This window comes from Telopea speciosissima, chromosome 7 (genome assembly GCF_018873765.1).
Source record: "Telopea speciosissima isolate NSW1024214 ecotype Mountain lineage chromosome 7, Tspe_v1, whole genome shotgun sequence".
Taxonomy (NCBI): domain Eukaryota; kingdom Viridiplantae; phylum Streptophyta; class Magnoliopsida; order Proteales; family Proteaceae; genus Telopea; species Telopea speciosissima.
This window is the reverse complement of record NC_057922.1, coordinates 43,781,416-43,797,196: the sequence shown is the minus strand read 5'-3', so window position 1 is coordinate 43,797,196 and position 15,781 is coordinate 43,781,416. Positions and strand designations below refer to the sequence as shown.

Genomic DNA, 15,781 nt, shown 5'->3' with positions numbered 1-15,781 from the left:
TAGGCCAAAGGGCTGGGAAAGGTTCATTCTAGGGTTCCAATTGGTGCTCTAAACATCTAAATAGATAAGTAAAACAATTAGAAATAAAATCCCTAACGTTTGGTAGGGGATTGGATGGATTCCAACATAAAAAAATCCTCAAATTTGAGGTTCTTCAAAAGGGTTTAATGGTAATCAAACTGTGGGGGTTGGAAATGGATGGTTTAAGCCAATGGTTGATGCAGCTAGCATCCAATTAGAGGTCTAAATATAGTAGGTCAAACCGACAGAGTTTCGGTTTGGTTATTTTTGGGTTTGGTATTCAATTCCTTATTCGATTATAATCCGGTTTCTTACTTAGTTTTGGTCCTATTTTTATATTTAGTTCATTATTTTGTTTTAATCTGGTTTCCTATTTTAGCATTCCTTACCAATCCATCACCCACAACATGTCACCAATGATACCGATTACTCAATAATGTGCTTCAAATTACTAATCCAGAGTTTGTTTTGGTAATCCTGTTAGTTAACATTTAGGTTAAAGTATTTAAATCGATCATAAATTTACTTTTTTTTTTATGAAAGAAATACTAGTACTTAAATCAATTAGAAATATCAATAGAGTTTAAATTAAAGATCTTATATCAGTCCTATCACTCCCGAAGAAAGAAACGCTTTAGTTGGTACTGTGCCCCTTAATCCTCAAAATACTGCTTGGGATCACAATTGGTGTAGGCAGGTTATATATGTAGGGTGTCAATCGTGTTCGGTTTGGAAATTGATAATTCAGTTCGGTTTCAATTTGAGTAGAACGATTTCAACTTTGAAACTGAAACCTTACTGAACCAAGGATAAATTCTGTTTCTAAACCGAAACTGATTCGATTTAAACGGCCAATTTTGGTTTCGATTTTAATTTGATACCCTTAATTGGGTGGGACCCGAAAGATCTCTATATTCAGTTGGATAGACCATAATACATTTTTTCTATATAATAATAGCAGAGAGAACGTTACTTGATCGCCTGACTTGTAATAGCGCGAAAACCAATAAAAGCATACAGCAAGCATCCAATATGAAGGGTGGGTGGTCATTCCGACACCTACGTGTTTAGATGTAAGGGGCATTCTAGATTGAAATTTTATCTGCTGCTGTGCACTGCAGCATTGCTGTGCCACCGTGCAACACAACAACGGCTAAGTGTGCACAACAGGCCCTACTATGCATATATGGCCGCTGTTGCACAGCAGCGCTGCAATGCACAGCAGCGGATAAAGGTCCTTCTAGATTAGATGAGAAGATGATTCGAAACTACGCTCTACTGCACTGACCGCAACCCAGCTGTTCTCGATACATAGTACCTCCATAATACTTGTTACTATGTTAGATATGCTTATTGCGTACAACTTATTCGCACCAAATTGTCTTCAGCTTTTGTTTTTTTCAAAAGGGACCGAGTTCTTTATTTGGGAAAAGTAAGTGCAAAGTCCATCATGAAGAGTAAGATAAAGCAGGAAAAAAATGTACGATAGTAAAAATTAGAGTATAATAGACTTGACCTGTTTTGATATTTATCTTCACTATTCAGTTGGGATTTCGCCACTCAAATTCTCAGTAACCATTTCAGTGGTAACCGATTGCTTTCGAATCATTATTTTCTTTTTGCAAAAGGAGAGTGTGTGTGTGTGAGAGAGAGAGCGAGAGAGGTTGCATCAGACTTCAGAGAGTGCTTGAAGTGAGTTAAGCAAAAGGAGACTTCAGAGAGTGCTTGAAGTGAGTCAAGCAAAAGAAGGAGATGTCCACTCTAACTGTTCCTGCCGAGTCTCCTTCTCCCCTCGAAGACGCCAATAAACTTCACCAAGCTTTCAAGGGTAGTTTCTCTGTGAGCTTATTTCTTGCTTTCTTTTCTTTTTTTTTTTTTTTTTTTTTTTTTTCAGTGTTCGAAGCAATCTATACCTTCAGTGAAATGATGTTTATATGCTTAGATAGGAGATGGGCTGTCTGTTCTGGTCAACAGCTTCTGAAGCATGCTTCCTGTCAAGTTCACCCATGTTTGGGTTCATTAATTTATGAGAAAATGATCTTATTATTTGGTTTATTCCTATTTATATATGTTTTGTTGAAAATCTATTATAACACCTATTTTTTTAGCTAGGAGTACTTTTAGTCTCTCATGTCTCTGCACGGAAAGTTCGCCAACGGTGGATTAGTATTGGGCTTTGTTAGGAACTTGGATTGATTTAAAGCTATCCTCCATCTTCCTGTAAAAAGCTTGCAGTAGTTAAACTCATACGAATTCAATTGTAGCAGAGACCAATTTCCAGCCTCTGAGCTTGTAACAACAGAGTAGTTTTCACGTCCTACAAATTGTGTTTACTAGATGTTCACAAAATATTGTTTTTGGCCTTAAATCTCAGCTTTTGAGCAATCTGATGTGGTTTAGTGTAGAAAATGAAGCCTTTAATGATGCAGAAAAGAATTGAAACCGCAAACAATCACACAGTGTACACAAGGATTTACGTGGTTCGGAAAGATTTCCTACGTCCACGGTGAGATGAGATCTATCTCAATATCAATGGAGAATAGGGTTTAAAGCCACTCGTCTTCATACCTCTCTCAGATTGCATTACAGAGAAAGAACCCTCACTACAAATTTATTGTGAACCCCTATATAGGGATTTTACCAAAATACCCATTTCGGCCCCTACGGCCTCTTTACAGCCCTTCGGAATTAACTCACTAATCCAAGCGATGGAATACAAGACATCGTACCCCCAACAGTTTAGGCAGGTTAGGAATATCTCAAACAAGTTGCACCCAAAATCCTGATCTTACCAGTTCTGTGCAAAATGAGTTAATGGATCAACTGTGCCAAACAAGGTTTGTGAGATTTTAGTCCTATTTGATTTTAAAATCTTTACTAATATAAACCTTCTTCCTGTAACAATACCTAGAAACATTAAAGAAGATTCCTGACAAATCAAAAACAGGAACAAAATCAAATCATTGTGATATGTGCAAGAAAAGGTTAAAAGATTAGTAGCTCTGTTAATTGTCCTGTACATATGGTTTCACCAAGTTTTGCAAGCTCGAAACAAGCATCAATTTTAAAGCAAACATCCAGATAACCAAGATCGATTATCATTCTTGGATGTAGGAAACTGCATTAGAGTCCAAAACTGCTAAATTTGGCTCCAATGCTGCTACAATGTGGGTTATGCCCTGTTCACAAGGCAAGCAGAGTTGCTCTATTTATAGCTTGGAACCATTTTTTAAAAGGAACACATCTTAAGGAGTAAGCCACTATAGGAGATTCATTCTGAGTCCTTCTAACACCTTCATACATAGGCAGAGTTTTGAGGGTGAAGGGAGGTGAGAGATGTCCCAATAGTTGATGAAACTTGGTGGGACTGATATATAAACTGTATAGTTGTTTTAAGAGATTTTCCATGAGCATATCATCAATCAATTGCATAATTTTGTTTGATTATGTGTGGTTGACCTATTTGTACCTCGATGCCTTCAGGATTTTGCTGTGACAAAGGTGAAGTTATCAGTGTCCTTGCTCATCGTGATGCAACACAACGTGCTCTCATCCAACAAGAGTACAAAACCACGTATACTGAGGACTTGATGGAGCGGCTATCTGCAGATCTTAGTGGAGATTTCAAGGTATCATCAGAATACCTGAATATGCCTTTTTTGTTACTCTTGAAAGAACTGATGATATTGTTTGTCAATTCATGTTCATTGCAAAAAATCTGCTTATACTTTCTAGTCTTTAAGAAGAAATTACTGGTTAATTGTCAATGCCTCAGAATATAAATTCCAATTATTTGACTTTTCTACTTTTGTGTTCTTCCTCTAATTGATCTTTTACCTGTTTCAGAAAGCAGTTTTACTCTGGATGCATGATCCAGCAGTACGTGATGCAACAATTCTTAGAGAAGCATTGAGTGGTTTCATTGATATGCAAGCTGTGATTGAAGTAATATGTTCTCGTGCCCCTTCCCAGATCCAGCAATTAAAACAAGTTTACCATTCCAAGTTTTGTGACCTTGAGCAAGATATTGAATCTAAAGCCCCTGGTGTTTTAAAAGAAGTAATCCTTCTCTCTCATAAACATTGTTTCTGTTAGATAGATTATTTGAATTGGGTTCTCAAATTCATGAATACATTGCAAAATATTATATTGAGATAGATGCTTTTACATGCTATAGGACTCAGCATAATTTGACCCTTCCTGATACCAGCAACTGGGTGGACACTTTTAGGCTACCCTTCTAACTTCACCATATATCTTTTTCTTATTTATGAACTCTTAAGATTCTTATTTATTGGAACACTGAAATCACAATCAAAGACACTTACTGTGTAGGCATGAATAATGTACTTCAGAACTTTATAGACCTTGATTTCAGGGTAATTTTGAATCAATATCCAACTGTTCTGGTTCAGTGTTTGGTTTTATTAATTTTTTAAGAAATTCCTGCAAATTTCTTGGCAAATCCACTAACCAAAAAACCTGAGGCAAGATTTTCAACAGTCCTGCTAATCTGGTGTGCCTATTTCTGTCAAGTCCTGTAAATTCTGAATCACCTCATTTTTTCCTGTTCATTGTGGTAGTTTGAAAGTGATCTGTTGAGTTTCGAAGGGGTTCTATTCTTGCTACTAGACATTACCACCTCGCCTGCTAGGGTTGCGACAACCATCTACTTTTATATATCATAATAATACTACCTAGATAAGATTAGTGGCATGCTGTGGCGATATCAATTTCTGACCTCATGGTTTGATGCGTCAAATCAGCAAAGGCATAAACTTTTCCTTAATTAAAGTTTCTGACACATTCTTAAACTGGCCTTCATATCCTTCAGGTCTGATTCTGCAATTCTGAAATATGAGGCATATCGTCATTGTAAATGTTTAGGAATATCTAATCTTATGCTCAACTGCACAGGGCTACTAGGAGCATGTATTCTTTGAGATTAAATTTTCAGGAAATATTCTTATAACTAATTCCACAACTTGATGTTGCGGTAACTAGCTCTGTTTGTTACATCTCAAAGAAACAAGATTAAGGTTTATATTTTTATACCTTATTACCCATTTCTACTAGATAAACATAAGCTGCTAGACCTTGAGTGGTGTTGTGTGTTTGTATACATTGTTGTGCCCCTTAATTATCAGCTTGAGATTTTAGGATAATCGGTTGTAACATGGTATTAAATCGGGTTGGTTTGACCTGCTGACTAAACCCAGTAACTTGGATCATTTAAAAAAAATTACCGAGATGATTCATGGGTTAGAATTTCCATTTTGAACATTAAATAGCCCATAAGGATTAAACATGGCTTCGCAGAGAAAGTAGCGGATATTACTGAATCTATCTCTGAATTTGAGAAAGACCAGCCAAAGCCAGAAACCTTAAGTGATAAGTAACAGTGAGATTCAAAGAGTTTTGAGTCTCACAAGTGCATCAAAGTAGGAAGCCATCAGCGTGCATAGTGGAGCTTTTGCGTTGGACAGAATGGAAGTATTACTCAGTCCTAATGGAGGTATGTTTTATCTCCATAATACTGTTTGGATTAATTAAGAGGTTGACAGGAATAAGAAACCATCATATTCGGCTGGATTAATTAACAATTTGCAGATTGATCATCACATGATTTTATATGCTTTGGTTCTTCATGTGTGAGATTACTAATGAGAGTAGTAATCACCAAGAGTGACCTGTATTATTTATTCCATTTATGCAGTATGCTAGACATCCTTTTGAATCAATTTTAGGTTTGGTCAAGGTTGTGTTACTGTGTTTGTTGCATTCTAGTGTTGTATCTGTTGTATATCTTTCTAATAATTTGCTGTTGGAAAGTATTGAATACTTAAAAGTTCTTCCATCGTTCAGAGTCATTAACTGTAATCTTTCATAGGAAAAGAGAAAAAAACGACTTTGCAGAGAAGATAAAATCAAGAAAAAATATATAAATAGATGCTTAGTGTTTTCTTTCCTTGAAATTGATCTGAATGAAGTTTTACTATGCTTCATAATGTTGCCAGGTCACTTTAAGCTTACTGGTTTAAATGATTTGATATAAATCCAAGAAGCCATCCCTACAGTGGCAAATGGATTACATACACTCATGAAGTGTAAAGAGTACTTAAATATTCAATGAATTTGCCTGGGGACTCCCTGAGCAAACAGTTTAGTTATTTTGGTCGTGTATCATCTGATCTCTGCAGAAATACTGGGATTGTCTATCATTTTTCCAGAATGGCTGTGTGGTGCCCCATTCCTTCTTCCTGTTTAACTTCCAAATAAACTACAGAGGACATAGCCAAATTGCATCCTGTCGAGATTTGTCACTGTTTTTTCTCTAGAAATTTGGTAAGAAAATGAGAGTGATAATTTCTTAAAAGCCATTGATGTAAATTACTATTCTGCAGCTACTGCATGCATATATAACGAAGACGCGCTATGAAGGTCCAGAAGTTGATCAAATGTTGGCAGAGAAGGACGCTGCGGGTCTTTTTGATGCTGGAGAGAAGGAATGGGGAACGGATAAAAAGCCCTTCATCCAAATTTTCAGTGAACGGAGTAGACCACAGTTGGCTGCTACTAATCTGATGTACCATAGCATGTATGGGAACTCCCTGAAACGGGTAAATATCCATAACTGTAACCATTTGATGTACTAATTGTGATTATTAAACAGGTTTGGTCTGTTGCAGGCAATAAAGAAGGAAACATCTGGAAATTTTCAGATTGCCCTTTTGACAATCCTTCGATGTGCAGAGAATCCTTCCAAGTATTTCGCAAAGGTATCTTGCCTCAGTTTTTCTTTCCTGCAAGACCCTTTGTTGATAATTGATGTCTGAGTTTCATCCCTAGACGGCTAAGTGTTTCACATGATACCAGGGAAAATTTTCTTATTTTTGAACCTTTGTAGAATTTTGTTTTACTATCCTTTTATATAGTTGTATGTTAGCCGACATGAGAATGGCTTTTGTGCCCTGAAACATTGCAGGTTTTGTATAAGGCAATGAAAGGCTTGGGAACAGATGAAAAGACACTAACAAGGATAGTTGTGACAAGGACTGAGATTGATATGGAGTGTATAAAGGCAGAGTACCAGAAGAAACATGGAAAGACATTGTTCGACGCAATTCACTCCGACACTTCGGGCTATTATAGGACCTTTCTTCTCTCTCTTTTGGGTCCTGACCAGTAGGCACACATTATAGATGGGAGGTAGTGTAAATATCGTTTAGTCTATAGGGATTGCGAGCGATGCTTACTCTGAGCGTTCCTCATGGTTCCTAAATCCCTTAGCTTGACATCTTTGTTTGTAACTTACATGTAAAAGGATGGTGAAACTAAACCACAATTTTCTATTGTGACTAGACATTTTGAGAGTTAATAGCGTTGATCAATCATCTATGTTAGGGGTGTCAACGGGCCGGTTCGGGTTTTTCGGTTTCGGTGTGACTTTTATACAAACCGAAACCAAACCATTAAGAAATGTTCGGTTTTGGTGCGGTTTCGATTTCGGTGCGGTTTGGTTTCGTGCCGGTTTCGGTTTATGACAACGGTTTGGATTCGGTTTGGTACCGGTTTTATATGACTACTAAGATCCGATTAGTGTTTATTTTTCTTTTCTTTCTCTTAGAAGAACAACATTTGAACATTAGATAAAAGTTCATATCATATGGAAGTGGAACCCAAGAAGATTTTCAAATGCAATTACAAGATGTGACCCACTTAAAAGTCCATACAACATTTACTTAAAAATTCATGCAACATATACTTAAAAGTCCATACAACATTGAACATCCACTTAAAAGTTTTAAAAGTTCAACATTTAAAAATTCATGCAACATTTACGTAAAAGTCCATACAACATTGAACATCCACTTAAAAGTCTTAAAAGTTCAACATTAAGAATTAATGTTCCCTTAAAATAATTATGTTCTTCATTCCTCAAGAACGATAACACAACATAAGACTTGAGAGTTGAGACCAAAAGTGAAATAACATGTCCTGCACACACAAGAATAAAAAAAATATATATATTTAACTCCAAAGATCAACAATTGTTATATTTTCTTAAGAATCAAATAATAAATAAAGAAATGTGTGCAAATGCAAACTACCTTTTCAACAGGCTCGAGCAAATCCATCTCTATCTATTATAACCTGAAGGCTCACCAGTCTCCGGTCTCCCTTTCAATCTGCAACCGTCCAAGCACATTTCCTAGCGCATTGTCCACATCAACGGGATCATTAACAGGTTCAGCTACATACATAAGAATATAAGATAGTAATTTAGCAACTAAAGTAAGCAAAAATGAAAAATAACTTAATGGAAATTGAAAAATTACATCTGAAATCTATATCAAACATCCAGTCTCGAAGACATATCAGTGCTTCAGCGTTGGTAGGTAGTAGTTTGCTCCGATATTTGTCAATAACACGACCCCAGCGTTAAAAGTCGACTCGGATGCAACCGTTGAAACTGGTATAAGCTAAGATATCACGAGCCATCCGAGCCACATCTGGATACCTTGACCCATTCGCCTTCCAAAAAGCCAACACATCATACTCATCATCATGATCACTGAATAGAATCTTGGGTTCATCTAGATACACATCTAGCTGAGATTTAGTTCCATTATCTGCCTTAGTAATCACAGATTGCATAAATTCCTATAGAAATTGAAAAATATGAGTCATTAATAAGATTAGCAATGAATATGGAAACTTGCAACTTCAAAAATAAATCAAAATTACAAGAAATGTAAAATTTACTTACAGTTCTGGTTCTAGATTTCCCAGGACGAGTGAATAGTATTGGAATCTCATAATCACTTGCATTCATACTCTTGTATTCATTAAAAAGCTGATACAAAGCAGATTTCACATTGTTTCCCATATCAATTCCAGTTGGGTCCAAAGGAGCAAGCTTAGCAAATGCCCAAGTCACAAAACTAAGCTTGTAGCGAGGATCGAACATCAAGGCAATGGCCCAAATTGGACTATAGTTCCTCCAATATTTGTCAAATTTCTTTTTCATTTCAATTGCCATTGGCCTCATAAAACTAAGCCCATGTGATACCTCTTCTAACAAACTTTTGTGAATCTCCCAAACATTCTCAAAATACAAATTTGATGTAGGATACTTAGAACCTGAAAGCAAAACAGTGATTTCATAGAAGGGATGCAAAAAACCCATCAATTTTTCAATCTTTAACCATTGATCAGAATCTGGACAAGTTTTATAATTGTCCCCCACTAGTCCAAGGTTCTCAAATGCTTTCCGATAAAATAAAGCAGAATTAAGCATGATATAAGTTGAGTTCCACCTTGTGGTGACATCTCCATGCAACCCCTTACTACTTGGTAATGACAATTGCTTACAAATATCTAAGAATTTCATTTTCCTTGCTTGTGATCTTTTCACATAGGCTATACTAGATCGAATCAATGCCACAGACTCGTCTATGTTCTTTAGTCCATCTTGTACAATGAGATTGAGAATATGAGCACAACACCTATTATGAAAGAATTCTCCTTTACATAAAAGAGCATTCTTCAAATTCAGATTTCTCTTCAACAACTCAACAAAGCTGAAATTAGAAGTAGCATTATCCAAAGTAATTGAAAACAATTTTCGATCAATACCCCACTCAGACAAGATCTTTGAAACCATTTCACAAATATTGATGCCAGTATGTGGAGGAGGCATAATGCAAAACTTCAATAATTTCTTATGCAACACCCAATCCTTATCAATATAATGGCCAGTCAAAGATAAGTATCCATCATTGGTGATGGATGTCCATAGATCACTTGTCAAAGAAATCTTCCAATTAAATGACTTGAGTAGATTATGGATTCTACTGGACTCCAAATTGTAAAACTTCAAAATCTCCGCCATTTGTGTGTTGCGGGTAATATGGGTGTAGTCAGGAAAAATGTATGTGATTAATTCCCTAAACTCCTCATACTCAACAAAGATTAAAGGTAACTCATGTCTCACAATAAGCCTCGTGACCTTATCACGCACCCAGACTTGGTCAAACTTTTTATCTCTTAACATTAATTTCCCATCATTAACACCCAGAGTCATTTGGGTTGGTCCTTTGTTTTTCCGTTTTGGGCAATGTAAAATATGTCTCCTAAGGGTTCTAGTTCCATTAGCAGTACTATCAGCCTTATAGATTTGCCTACACCTATTGCATTTCGCTCGTTCCTTCCCATCACTAAAACCCTTCCCCTCAAGAATTTCAAACTCCTCCCAAACAATACTCCTTCTTTTCCTCTTGGTAACATCTATTTCAACGGTTGTTGTGCCAGCAGGTTCTGTTGCTGAAATTCCAGGAATGTAAAGTCCATCATCGGACATCACATCAGCATCTGAGCCACAATCGGGCTCATCTTCCATGTTGACTTGTGTGTTGGACATTTCTATAACTATAATTAATAGAAAAACATATAACAAAAAGAAAGATTTTAACAACAATATTTGTGAATTTGTGACAAGTGCTGTCATATAATGACTCAGAACTTGAACTTAAGGCTTAGCAAATAGAAATCTAAGATTCTAAGTAGGAAAAGAAAGTGTTGAAGTATCAAAATCAGAAGTTCAAGAAAGTTCCTATTGCTCCCCAATTCAACAAATAAAAATGCAAAATACCAATAAAACTGCAGTGTCCTCCAATCTGACTCAAGTCACTTGGAAGGGTATGAGATGGGACGAACTTGAGCTATGATTAGTTGATTACCCATAGGTCATAGGACTTTAAAAAGCCAGGCTATGCAAGGGAATTCAAAACTTTACCACTTTGAGTTTATTATCCAATGATGCACTCCCTTTGATCAACAAATGCTTAGTGATACAATCATTCCAGTTATGGGAGAGTAAGAGAGTATATAACCGACAAGACTAGAAGACACTTCATGAAATCTGGAGGTGTTGAGTATTTAACTGAACAACTTTAACCATCATTTTAAAATTAAATTAAAACATCTCTTTTCTTCAATTACATGATATCAGTAATCAGTAGTTGAGGAAATAAGCATGTGGCTATTTATAACACCAACTAATTAATATGTGGACTAAGACACGTATGCAATACAGTCAATGGATTTTGCCAGGCTGGGAGTGTTTAGATCATTTACCTAATTTCCATTTTAACTCACAAATTGGTTCCTAGCAAACCAGTCCCAAGTTGAACCTTCAAAGAGGTGAGTATATATTTCTAGAACAAGAGTAGTGCGAAACTCGCACTCAAAAACCTAGAAAGACTGGCAAGGTTGGGGGGGGGGGGGTGGATAAAAAGGGACAGAGGATAGAATCCAGATAAACAAAAGGAATCCAAAATAATTATTTCCGTAGACCTGCCAAATGCTATCCATCAAGCATCATTCATATCTCATGAAAAAGCAACATAACTACTCAACAGTACCAATAAATCCAATTTCTCGTAAAACAAAGATCACTGAGAATTAAAGAACAATCTTAAGTATTAAGTATCACAAAATTTCAGAACCTCAACAGTCAGTTTGAATCTGAAGATCCAAAAAAGTTAAAAAAAAAAGAAGTTCAGAAGAAACTAATTCCAAAAACGAAACAAACCAGTGACACAGAAATTAGAAATGAAGAATTAGGAGTTGAGATTGGAAAAAAGAAGAAGGGATAATCAGAACCTAACTCCGGTTGCGACTTGTGCTTGTGCCGTTGCCGGTTACCGAATGCCGGTGCTGCTGAGTGACCTTGAGCCCTTGAGCTTTGAGGCTTGATTGCTTGAACAGTTGAACTCTTGAAGCTTGAGTGTCGTTGAGTGACTGAGGACTAAGGAGTGACGCCGCCGCTGCCGCCGCTGATTCCCTATGATCTACGGTGTCTTTTTTTTTGTGATTTGATCCCCTATGAACAAACGTAATCAAATGCATAATAGACTGAAAAAAACCATTTGGTTCAAGTGTACGAGACGAGATTAAAAAGCGATCCAGTGAAAACTTAAAAAAGACAGCAAGAGATTTAAGAATTCTCAATTGGAAAACAAAAATGCAGGTACAAGAACGAAATGTCGATTCAGAGGTGAATTCTCCAGATCTGAATCGACACCGTAGATCGTTAAAGATCGTTCAATACAGAAAGAACCAAAAAAAAAAAAAAAAATTTGTAAATATCGTCGGAGTCTCGGAGATATAGGGTTTCTCAGAAGTGGGTAAAAAAAAGGGATAATCAGAAAGAAGTTCAAAATTTGAATATGAAGATCCAAAAAAATTTAAAAAAAAGAAGTTCAGAAGAAACTAATTCCAAAAACAAAACAAAGCAGTGACACAGAAAATAGAAATGAAGAATCAAGAGTTGAGATTGGAAAAAAAGAAGAAGGGATAATTAGAACCTACCTCCGGTTGCGACTTGCGCTTGTGTCGTTGCCGGTTACCGAATTCCGGTGCTGCCGAGTGACCTTGAGCCCTTGAGCCTTGAGGCTTGATTGCTTGAACAGTTTAACTCTTGAAGCTTGAGTGTAGTTGAGTGACTGAGGAGTGAGGACTGAGGAAGTGAGGAGTGACGCCGCTGCCGCCGCTGAGAGTCGAGAATAGAGAACTCGAGACGAGAGAGGAGAGACTGAGAGAGTGAAAGAGATTAGGCCATTAGGGCATTTAGGGGGGAATAAGTGATTTTCGGGTCTAACGGTTCGGGTTGGGTTCGGGCCTAACAGTTCGGGTTTGCGGTGCACTGTCGGTCTAGCCCGGACCGAACCGAACCCGATTGATCTCTGGATCCACAAACCGAACCCAAACCACTAAGGGATCGGTCCGGTGTGGTCCGGGCTCATTCGGGTCGGTTCGGGCCGGTTTCAACGGGTCGGGCTGGGTATTGACACCCCTAATCTATGTGATTGCGTGAGTGGTGGGCTTCTGCTTCTGGGGCCTTTGATACTTGAACTTGCCCTGTTCTTGATAATAAAGTCTGCTCAAGTTGAAACAACACTAGATAAATCCAAGAAGTTAATTTTTCCTTTTTTTTATGCTGTGATATAATAATTGATACCAAACATTCGCTAAATTCTAGAAATTTGAACAAAATAAATTCCCTAATAAAACCTAATTTACAACTACAAAACAACCAAATATGTGGGAAGAAGGTAAATGGGGTACTCATGTTATAGCAGTACTAATTTCAAAATTTCTGCAATACTTGTCAGATCAATTAATTTGCACAGAGTAAGCAGATTTACAAAGCATTTAACTTTCTTTTTTCCACTTTCCATAAAGCACCTATGAACCTAAGAAACTATGAAACTAAGAAAGAAAATTTGATTCACAATTTACATTATTTGATGCATTGGAAACAAAATAATAACAGGGTATTATAAAAACAATGGACCTTAAGCATCATCACTGGCCAAAAATACTGCTTTCTACCCAAAAAGGTGATCTGTTGGACCAAAAAATCATCCCAATAAAAGCATCAAAACCATTTGATCCATTTTTCTCTAAATACAGAAGAAATGAATCCTGTTACAGCCAAGGAATTTCTAGAGTTTGCTCCTGCTGTTATACTGTTATTAACATGCAGTATGTTTCCTGAACGATGGACTTCAATTCAACTGATGCGCCCGATAAGCAATTAAAATCAAACAGAATGCTAAGCTTCCTAGCAGTCAAAAACCCCAAACTGGCAAGGAATTGGACATGGCATAAAGTTCAACAGATTTCTTCAGCCAATATGATATCAAAAATGGACTTCACTGCAAAAGAGGACAGCATACGATCAGTTGGAGACTTGGAGGGGAACTGAATATCACCAGAAAGGAGGAATAAAGATGACAGAATGACAGGAGAGTTGCCACTCTTAGCTTACATTATCTTCTGAAAAAAAATTCCAGGAGTAAGCATATTTTCAGTTAGACTTGCAATATAAGTTGTCTAATTCATTCCCAAGAAAAGTAAATATGATCCCAACATCCTTCTTCCTCTTAACTCTTACTAAAAGAGAATGAATGGATTGGATGTGAACAATTGATTGGGTTAACTCAATAATGAAAAGGCTTCCTAGGTGGCTCTTGTTCATTTGCAAGTTTTATTTTTTTTTATGGTAAGTGTTACCTCTTACCTTCCTCTTTGGGAATATTAGGTTGATCAACCAACAGTTGATGGAGCGCCCCTAGATCACTCGCACTTCAATATCAAATTCATGGTCAGCTTTGAAAACCAAGTATGAAAAGCATTCAGACTATACAAGAATATTTAGCAACCATGGAACAAAAAAATAATTAGATAACTGAAAGACAAAGTATACAACAATCTGACCTTAACAAGTCACATTTCTGGTCAGAGGACCACAAGGCTCAACTCTAGACCAATCTGAAAAGACTCAAAAGAACAGGCTTCATTAAGCTCATAACAAACATGAAGCCATCACCATCTGATGACTCCAGAAAGCGTGGTAATCAGCTAAGCTGTATGAATAACCAATTTTTCGACTTGGAGCTTTGTCAACATGATCCATCAAACGAATGGTTATCCACCCTGCATCATGGGGGTGGGATTTCCGTCTTTTCATGGGTGTGGTGATCATTTTTGTGCCCACCAGTAACTAGGTGCATGGGCCTCACCACCAGGTAGCGTTATTTTTCCCTTTTTAATATTAAGCAAAAGTTTCTCTCAATGGGACATTTATATAAATAATTAGACAAACAAATCTTATTATGCCACGCAAAATGGTGATTCAACCATATTGGTTGTTGGATACATAGGGAATAGTCTGGATTAGTTACGTGTAAAATTCCAACCTTAGATTTAAGGGAAAATTTTCTAGATCCACTAGATAAGAAAATTAATTATAAGATAATCGTTTTGCTTTGTTTATTGCATTCCCCTTGATTTGGTTTCTTCTTCCTCCCGATCTCCTCCGGATTGTTTGGCATTAATATAGAATCACTAAGTATGCGTTAGTATCAGTGAAATGCTGAAAGCGTTTTATTTGACGTTCAGTTTTTTGGTATCGAATTTTCTGATTATCTTTATGGATTTTGGCATAGAGAACTATATCTCAGAAAATTTAGGTTACATGATATTCTTTTGACTTCAGTTTAAATGCAAGTCACGGAGCAGATGAGGAAAATTAGGACTTTGATGTTGTGGATTCCTATGAAAATTACTAAACTCTACCCTTCCAAGGAAATTAGTAGAAAAATAGCTAGAGGTATTACATGCATTGGATTTTATTATGTTGATGAGTTCTTGATTTTTTTAGGTTTACATAAACAATGTGCAATAAGGGGTCTTAAAAGCTTTAGGAAGAGCAACAGTTAATGCTTGAACCATATTCCATTCTCCATAGGTAGAAGGTTATGATTAACAAAGGTATTTTAATTAAAAAAAATTTGTTGTTAGATGGTTATTCCCTTGGTACTTGGTAGAACTTTAACTCGGTTATGATTAATCCAAAAAGATTTTAATGCATAGTCTGACGTTAGATGGTTATTCCCTAGGTACTTAGTATAACTTACTCTCTATCATTATTTGGGTCTACCTCTTTCTTCCCACATCTCTCCCCTATCTTCCTTTTCTATTTTTTTCCCCATGTCACCTCTATTCTCTCTGTCTCTTCTCCTCTCTCTCTTTACAGTTGATCATTGATCTCACTCTTGCCCTCTAACTCGCATTTAACCACTAATAAGTCCAAGAAAAGAAAAGAAACACCTTGGAAACCCCTGCATCCCGATAGTTGTGAACATTGGTAAGTACTTAAAAAGATTCACAAAATATATCATAATCTTCC

General features: G+C 36.7%; 2 protein-coding genes and 2 long non-coding RNA genes across 4 annotated transcripts; 1 reads left to right on the top strand and 3 right to left on the bottom strand.

The window, feature by feature from the left end:
• The first annotated feature begins 1,574 nt into the window (after window positions 1-1,574).
• On the top strand, window positions 1,575-7,419 carry LOC122666859 (annexin D5-like). Its single transcript, XM_043862955.1, has 7 exons — window positions 1,575-1,607; window positions 1,719-1,849; window positions 3,505-3,650; window positions 3,868-4,080; window positions 6,426-6,641; window positions 6,711-6,800; window positions 7,007-7,419. Exons 2-7 carry the CDS (start codon window positions 1,774-1,776, stop codon window positions 7,208-7,210), a joined length of 945 nt encoding a protein of 314 aa, XP_043718890.1. The 5' UTR covers window positions 1,575-1,607; window positions 1,719-1,773; the 3' UTR covers window positions 7,211-7,419.
• Window positions 6,728-6,970, bottom strand: LOC122666860. The gene is made up of 2 exons (XR_006333721.1): window positions 6,921-6,970; window positions 6,728-6,834 (listed from the first exon to the last, which is right to left on the bottom strand). It is a non-coding gene; the product is annotated as an uncharacterized LOC122666860 (long non-coding RNA).
• A 533-nt stretch (window positions 7,420-7,952) lies between the features above and the next one.
• Window positions 7,953-10,444, bottom strand: LOC122668604 (zinc finger BED domain-containing protein RICESLEEPER 2-like). Its single transcript, XM_043865143.1, has 4 exons — window positions 8,792-10,444; window positions 8,487-8,685; window positions 8,188-8,275; window positions 7,953-8,019 (listed from the first exon to the last, which is right to left on the bottom strand). Exons 1-4 carry the CDS (start codon window positions 10,442-10,444, stop codon window positions 7,953-7,955), a joined length of 2,007 nt encoding a protein of 668 aa, XP_043721078.1.
• Window positions 10,445-13,443: 2,999 nt separating this feature from the next.
• Window positions 13,444-14,530, bottom strand: LOC122669321. The gene is made up of 2 exons (XR_006333991.1): window positions 14,111-14,530; window positions 13,444-13,745 (listed from the first exon to the last, which is right to left on the bottom strand). It is a non-coding gene; the product is annotated as an uncharacterized LOC122669321 (long non-coding RNA).
• Window positions 14,531-15,781: the final 1,251 nt, after the last annotated feature.

Coding starts and splice junctions, on each gene's coding strand:
- LOC122666859 (XM_043862955.1), top strand. CDS start 1,774: ATGTCCACTCTAACTGTTCCTGCCGAGTCTCCTTCTCCCCTCGAAGAC. Junction 1,850..3,504: donor ACTTCACCAAGCTTTCAAGG/GTAGTTTCTCTG, acceptor CGATGCCTTCAG/GATTTTGCTGTGACAAAGGT. Junction 6,801..7,006: donor CTTCCAAGTATTTCGCAAAG/GTATCTTGCCTC, acceptor GAAACATTGCAG/GTTTTGTATAAGGCAATGAA.
- LOC122668604 (XM_043865143.1), bottom strand. CDS start 10,444: ATGTCCAACACACAAGTCAACATGGAAGATGAGCCCGATTGTGGCTCA. Junction 8,686..8,791: donor GGAAATCTAGAACCAGAACT/GTAAGTAAATTT, acceptor CAATTTCTATAG/GAATTTATGCAATCTGTGAT. Junction 8,276..8,486: donor AGCTTATACCAGTTTCAACG/GTTGCATCCGAG, acceptor TTATGTATGTAG/CTGAACCTGTTAATGATCCC.